This window comes from Salvia splendens, unplaced genomic scaffold (genome assembly GCF_004379255.2).
Source record: "Salvia splendens isolate huo1 unplaced genomic scaffold, SspV2 ctg1140, whole genome shotgun sequence".
In the NCBI taxonomy this organism is placed as follows: domain Eukaryota; kingdom Viridiplantae; phylum Streptophyta; class Magnoliopsida; order Lamiales; family Lamiaceae; genus Salvia; species Salvia splendens.
The window spans coordinates 5,034-13,015 of NW_024598690.1; the positions used below are offsets into that span (position 1 = coordinate 5,034).

General features: G+C 39.9%; 1 protein-coding gene and 1 pseudogene across 1 annotated transcript; both read left to right on the forward strand.

Annotated features, from left to right (window-relative positions):
• Nucleotides 1–489: 489 nt before the first annotated feature.
• LOC121788768 (berberine bridge enzyme-like 18) lies at nucleotides 490–2,034 on the forward strand (the record flags this gene model as incomplete). Its single annotated transcript, XM_042187380.1, has 1 exon — nucleotides 490–2,034. A coding segment is annotated over one exon (1,545 nt), but the record flags the coding sequence as incomplete, so codon positions are not given.
• A 2,520-nt stretch (nucleotides 2,035–4,554) lies between these two features.
• On the forward strand, nucleotides 4,555–6,380 carry LOC121788767 (annotated as a pseudogene).
• Nucleotides 6,381–7,982: the final 1,602 nt, after the last annotated feature.

Sequence of the window (7,982 nt, forward strand, 5' to 3'; positions counted from 1 at the left end):
TATTTTATCTCTAGAGAGCGAGAGGAGAGTCCTCTTAATCTATCTGATCTAAGTTCTATTTATACATTGAACTAAGATCGTGGCTTGCATCACCACTAATGATGGTTGTGGATGTCGTGGAGGTCATGCGATCCTGCATGGGCCCACTATCCTGCATGAGTTAATGACTGCTTGACACCACTAAATAGATCGTGGGTGTAGTGGAGATCGTGGAGGTTCTGACATGAGTTGACTATCTCCCAGTTCGGTCAAATACTGAGACCGAACTGCTGAACTATTGCCGAGCAGCTTTTGCCGGTCTGAGAGTAGAGCTTGATTGGTCGGCTTTTACCGAGCTGTAGGCTGGGGCCGAACTCTTTGGTAATGCCGAACTGATTGGTTGGCTTTTACCGAGCTGTAGGCTGGGGCCGAACTCTTTGGTAATGCCGATCTGATACTCTTCCTTGGGCTTTGGGCTGATGGGCCGTCACTGCTGTTGGGCTTGTTTAGTCCGTACTCCATCATTCTTCATCCAGCAACCATGGGTACGACGATTTCCTCGAATGCCTAACCGATCAATTCCAACGCTCAAACTCCGCTACCGACACAATCTACACCCCTCAAAACGCAACCTACGCCTCTCTCCTACTCTCACAAAATCTCCGCCCGGCCTCCGCCCTCCCAGGGCGGCCCGACCTCATCGTCACCCCATTCCACGTGTCAGAAATCCAGGCCTCCATCCACTGCTCCCGTGTTCTCAACCTCCAGATCAGAGTCAAGAGCGGCGGCCACGACTACGAAGGCCTCTCCTACGCCTCCGCGTCAGCACCCTTCGTCATCGTCGACATGAGAAACTTCCGATCAGTTTCAATCGACGAGAAGGCGAAAACCGCTCGTGTGGAGGTCGGTGCAACCCTCGGCCAGCTCTACTACACGATCTCCCGGAGAAGCAAAACCCTCGCTTTCCCCGCCGGCGTCTGCCCCACCGTCGGAGTCGGCGGCCACTTCAGCGGCGGAGGCTACGGCATGATCTCACGGAAACACTCCATCGCCGCCGACCACATCGTCGACGCTACCCTCATCAACGCAGAAGGCCAAATCCTGAGCAGGAGAAACATGGGAGAAGATCTGTTCTGGGCAATCAGAGGCGGTGGAGGGACAAGCTTCGGGATTGTGTTAGATTTCACGGTGACGTTAGTCACCGTGCCAGAAACCGTCACGGTCTTCAACGTGACACGAACGCTGGAAGAAAACGCAACGGAGCTAGTCGATAAATGGCAACACATCGCCGATAAAGTCGACGAGAATCTCCTCCTCAGACTTTTCCTAAACCCTACCAACTCTCCGGCGACCGGAAACCTAACAGTCGCCGCCTCATTCACGTCGCTATATCTCGGTGGGGCCCGTGACCTTCTTCGTATAATGGAAGAGCAGTTTCCCGAGCTCGGATTGACTGAAGATGATTGCATGGAGATGAGTTGGGTGGAATCTCTTCTCTTCTTTGCTAATGTAGACGACCAAACCCTTGACGTATTGTTGGACCGGACGCCGGCGGGTGGGTTTGGATCCTCGTATTTCAAAGGGAAATCGGACTACGTGAGCGCTCCGATCCCTATCACTGGTCTCAGAGATATATGGAACTTCCTTCTGCAAGAAGAAGGTTCTAGCCTGCAGTTCAGTCCCTACGGGGGAGTTCTGAACACCTACTCCGATGAGGAAACTCCCTTTCCTCATCGGAGAGGGAATATATTCATGATCCACTATGGAGTGGGGTGGTTAAACCTCAATGAATCGGAAGCGAGTATTGGTTGGATTAGGGGGCTCTACGGCTACATGGCGCGCCACGTCACCAGGAATCCGCGGGCTGCTTACTTCAACTATAGGGATCTTGATATTGGGAGAAACAACATAGGGAATACGAGTTACGATCAAGCTAGTGTTTGGGGGCTCAGATATTTTAAGAATAATTTTAGGAGATTGGTTCGTGTAAAGACGAAAGTCGACCCTTCGAACTTTTTCAGAAACGAGCAAAGTATTCCGGTGTTGGGATCGTAGTTCATTGCTATAGTTAACTAATGGTGAATAAAAATGTTGTGATTTGATTAATGTATGTATTATGGAAATAAAGCAATGTACTTGCTTAGATTATACATGTATTTGAACGTGCCCTCTACCCCTACTTTATAAGTATTATGATTGTTGATTTGTGACCACACGCTGGCTAAGTACTCCCTCCCGTCCCACTTTATTTGAGTCGTATTCGTTTTTGGATCGTCTCACTTTTCTGAGTATCATTTCTTCTTTTTAACAAATAGCAACACATCCAAAAAAATTGCATCTACTAGTGGGACGTGGGACGGAGGGAATAATGCTTATGGAATTAAGCAGAATTTTATTAAGTCTATGATGTCACATGATCAAATATTCGTGTTTAAAAAAAATACTTTTCCTATAATTCAATCTAAATACTGTGGTAAAGAAAAATTGTAGCTATATATAGTAGAGTTGCGTTAGTGTGCTAACTAATTTACAGTAATAACTAATAACTTTCAATTCTGTGTATTAAAATTATCAACACAAAGATATAATTATATCAATACAACATGTAAATTTAAATATCAACACAAGAAGATTGATAAATTTATGTCTTTGTGTAGATATTTTTAACATACAAAATTGATATTTAGTTATTAGTTATTACTATAAAAAGTTAGTATTTGATCACACACCATATATAGTCAATTTTCGTGTAAATATTCAAATGTTAAAATTAAAGAGGTTAATTAGTATGCATTTATTAGTTCTATTCATTCTTAATTTCTTAATCAACTTGAGTTTTATTGCTCGCTTTGTATATAATGACCGAATTCATCGCAATTAAAACATTAAACCGAATCTATATTCGTCTTGGACTGACTATTTCATTTGGATTCAGATCTGCCATTATTTTGCCTTGTTGTCGATCTACCTCTTTCTTTTTCGTTCAGTTCTAACATTGTATACGATCTAGATTTTCCAAGCGAATGAATCTCTTAGCTTATCATCACATCTCATACTTAGTCAAAACTGAACTTAGCCTTCGCGGAAGGAGAGCTAACTGTATCACTATTTCTGACACGAAAAGCATACATAATTATGGCAAGTATCATCAAACTCGATTTCACTTTGTGCATGCAGAATGCTTTGGGAACATATATGTGCTTTTATTACAAGCTTAAAGAAAAATGAGTTTCTAGAATAATTAATGTAAAATTGAAGGAAAAGTATTTTCAATTGTATGTAATCTAAGTGGCCAAATAACGAACTTATATTTGTCAAAGACCTGATATGGAAAATTCACTAATAGGTAATAGCTAGTATAAGAGTGATTTAGTTCTTCCCTATATTTGACAATTATTCTGATTCAGAATTCTGATTATAGTTGAGATAAAACAAAATCATATATAAATGTCACAACTTTTATTCATTTTTGCATCATTTTATTGTATGATATGTGCATATGAACTTATAAAAGCGAAAATTCTATATTTATTCCCAGCAGAGTGCTGTTTTCTTTTGAAGCCCTTTTCGCGTGTGAAAAATACTAATCGTTTCTTTAAAATAAAAACTCTTTCCATTGTTACATGTTTCCTAAAAATAGAAACTTTTCATTTTAAAAAATTCTCTATAAAGTAGGATCCATTTTTCATTAACACGCCTTTTCTTTCTCTATATCTCTTACTTTACAAATTTTATATTAAAATCCGTGTCGTTTCAAGAGTGTCTATTTTTAGAAAACAGAGGGAGGAGTATATTATATATTGCTCGTGGGATATCAAATTTTACTTGCATGATTGGTCCGGGTTGGGTGCATTAGGGGAGGCGTGAATTATCTTAGATTTATAGTACTAGTTCATTATTTTTGTTTCCATTGCGGCGCTCCTCCCCCACACAATTCTATACGTGCGAATTGTCCACGTCGTTAGGTTTCCATCGTCAACTTTACTTTAACACTGGTACTACTCTATTTTATATAGAAGCGATTCATATATTCTTCTGCGACGGATTATTGATTGGCTGGAGCAATTTCTGTTAAATATCTCCGAAAAATCTGATTGGTTATGCAACTCTTAACTCATTTTTCTGTATTTAGTAGTATAAAATATGTACATATATTCTAGCAATCAATGGTAGGAGAGAGACTAGTTCATTCTTCTTATATCCTAAATAATAATACTCCTTAGGAGTAGTACCACTAGTACTTCCTCATCTCTATCTATCTATCTATCAAATAAAATCTCATTTTGATTCCAAGTCCACTTTTGAAAAGTACTCCCTCCGTCTACGATTTAAAAAGCCCTTTTGACTCGGCACATGTTTTTAAAAAATTGTTTGATTTGTAAGGAAAAGTAAAAGGAGAATATGAGTGGAATGTGAGACTCATTTAAAATATTAGTTATATATTAGATTGTGAGTGTAAAAAGTTGGTGAAATATAGGGTTTGCATGCTAAAAGTGGAATAAAGTAAATGTTTCTATAAATCGGGGACAAATCAAAATGGTAAAAGGACTCTTTAAATGGTGGACGGAGAAGATGGGCTACAACTATTCTACAGAGAGGCATTTTCTAGAAATAGAAGACCAAACAAACAAAACTAACATCAACAAAAAAAATGGCCTCTCTTCATACTCTCACACTCCTCTTAATTTCCACAAACCTCCATCTCTTCGGAGCTTCTTCATCTAACAGCAATGGATACGACGATTTCCTCGAATGCCTAACCGATCAATTCCATCGCTCAAACTCACCTACCGACACAATCTACACCCCTCAAAACGCAACCTACGCCACTCTCCTACCATCACATAATCCCCGCCTGGCCTCCGTCCTCCCGCGGCGGCCCGACCTCATCGTCACCCCATTCCACGTGTCCGAAATCCAGGCTTCCATCCACTGCTCCCGTGTTCTCAATCTCCAGATCAGAGTCAAGAGCGGCGGCCACGACTACGAAGGCCTCTCCTACGCCTCCGCGTCGGCTCCCTTCGTCATCGTCGACATGAGAAACTTCCGGTCAGTTTCAATCGACGAGAAGGCGAAAACCGCGCGTGTGGAGGTCGGCACAACCCTCGGCCAGCTCTACTACACGATCTCTCGAACAAGCAAAACCCTTGCTTTCCCCTCCGGCGTCTGCCCCACCGTGGGAGTCGGCGGCCACTTCAGCGGCGGCGGCTACGGCATGATCACGCGCAAGCACGGCCTCGCCCTCGACCACATCGTCGACGCTAAGCTCATCAATACCGACGGCGAAATCCTGGACCGGAAAAGCATGGGAGAGGATCTGTTCTGGGCAATCAGAGGCGGCGGAGGGTCCAGCTTCGGGATTGTTCTAGAATTCACGGTCACGCTAGCCTCCGTCCCAGAAACCGTCACGGTCTTCAACGTGACACGAATGCTGGAGGAAAACGCGACGGAGCTAGTCGATAAATGGCAACACATCGCCGATAAAGTCGACGAGAATCTCCTCCTCAGACTTTTCCTAAGCCCTACCAACTCTCCGGCGACCGGAAACATAACAGTCGCCGCCTCATTCACGTCGATGTACCTCGGTGGGGCCCGCGACCTTCTCCCTATAATGGAAGAGCAGTTTCCGGAGCTCGGGTTGACGGAAGATGATTGCAAGGAGATGAGTTGGGTGGAATCTGTTCTCTTCTTTGCTAACCTTGACGACCAACCCTTAGACGTATTGTTGGACCGGACGCCTGCGGGATCCTTCTACTTCAAAGGGAAATCCGATTACGTGAGCGCTCCCATCCCGGTGAACGGTCTCAGAGAGATATGGAACTTTCTTATGGAAGGCGAACGCTCTAGCTTGCAGTTGCAGTTGCAGTTTAGTCCGTACGGGGGAGTGCTCAACACCTACTCCGATCACGAAACTCCCTTTCCTCATCGGAGAGGGAATATATTCATGATCCACTACTCAGTGGGGTGGTTTAACCTCAATGAATCGGAAGCGGGTATTCGTTGGATTCGGGGCTCTATGGCTACATGGCGCGCCACGTCACCCAGAATCCGCGGGCCGCTTACTTCAACTATAGGGATCTTGACATCGGAAGAAACAACGACGCTGGAATACAAGCTACGATCAAGCTAGTGTTTGGGGGCTTAAATATTTTAAAAATAATTTTAAAAGGTTGGTTCGTGTCAAGACTAAATTCGACCCCTCAAATTTCTTCAGAAACGAGCAGAGTATTCCGGTGTTGGGAATGTAGTGCGTTGGTGTAGTTAAATTAATGGTGAATAGTTAAAATTGTTGTGAATTTTATGTATTAGGGAAATAAAGCAATTTACTTGCTTTGATTATATATGAATTTAAACGTGCCACATTACCCTACTTAATGGAATTAAGCAGAATATTAGTACTACTAAGTCTATGCATCACACGATCAAATATAATCAAATTATAGCCATTTAAATCATGAAATTTAATCAAATTCTGATCGGTCTCGTGAACTTTGAAATTGAAATATTAAATTATGAAGTTTTTATTTTTCTCAATTGTCTTATCCATACACAAATCGATATGATTTTGTAATGTTAACATAAGAAGATAAATGAGAATAAATATAAAGCAATATAAATAAAATACTATACTTATTTTAGTGAAATATATTATTTTAAATATCATTAAAAGACGACATTTTATACTATATGAATAAGACAATTAAGAATAATTGAAATTTTATAATTAAATATTCTAATTTCAAATTATAGAAATGGACCAGAATTTGACCAAAAATTCATTAAGTCAAAGTAACTCATCATCGAACTCGATATCTAATGCTCCGTGGTCACGTGGAACTTGTTCATATGTTGTTGCATTCGTGTAGCTCTGACATCAGTAGGTTGTATATATGTGTCGGTGTGTGCGTATGCTATGCACCCTCAAATCATTTTTGTTTTGGTACTGACAAAGCTCATGCATCAATCAAATGATATTTGAAAACATTTTCAATTATAGAATATAGTTATTGAATGATTGAGATGATACATTTGAACTTGCTATTTTTTATGAACACATGCCAATTTGGATGACCAATTAAAAAAGTTATATCGTGTTCAGTTTATAGTAGCTTTTAACTTTGACTTATTTTGCTTAAAAGTCTGATTTTTTAAAAATAATTATAACATAAATTTTTATTTTGCTTATTTTATAACCTAAATTTTGAGAATATATTCGAGTATTAGCCTTAATTTTAGAAATTGTTTAATTATGGCTATTAATCTCCAATCGTTTTATATCAAGTTTTGTTCGATTAATGCATGAATATTGCTGTCCGAAATGACAATATTAAGATTATGGTGTTACGTATTATAAGAATTTCGATTTGATACTGAGGACAAATTTTGGCAAAGCTAAGATAGCAGTCATTATTTTTCTTTCCCATTAATTTCGGTTTAATTTGGTTTGATCTCTTGTTTTATTTCTTTGATACTCTCTTCATTTCCGATTAATTGACACCGTTTAACATGGCTCGACTTATATTGTTCGCCTAATTGGTCCACTAATTAAGGAATTATTTATATACTATCGTTACTAAACAAGCCTAAAATTAGTAGGAGTACATCGATATAGGTTGACATTGACTTTGGAAATTCCCCACTTAATTTAGTTGGGATATAAGTGTATTTAAAGGCTTGGACGTGATTGCGTGAATGACTTTTGAGCTATGTATAGAAGAAACCCCAGAAAAATTAAGTGCAAATGTAGATAAAATATTTTCAATCGGATTTCGTTGAATTGCTATTAAAAAATGTTTCGTTTACATTGATGGAAAGTTGGAGCCCAAATAAATGCAAACTTCCAAACCATGCATGATCTTGAGAATTTGGATGAATTTATAAATTTTAAAGTAACTGGACTGGATTGAATATATAACTTCAAATGATATAAAAATGTATTTTATTATATGATTTTTTATTTTATTAAATGGATAATAACATTTCAAGGGATCCATCAATCCTTA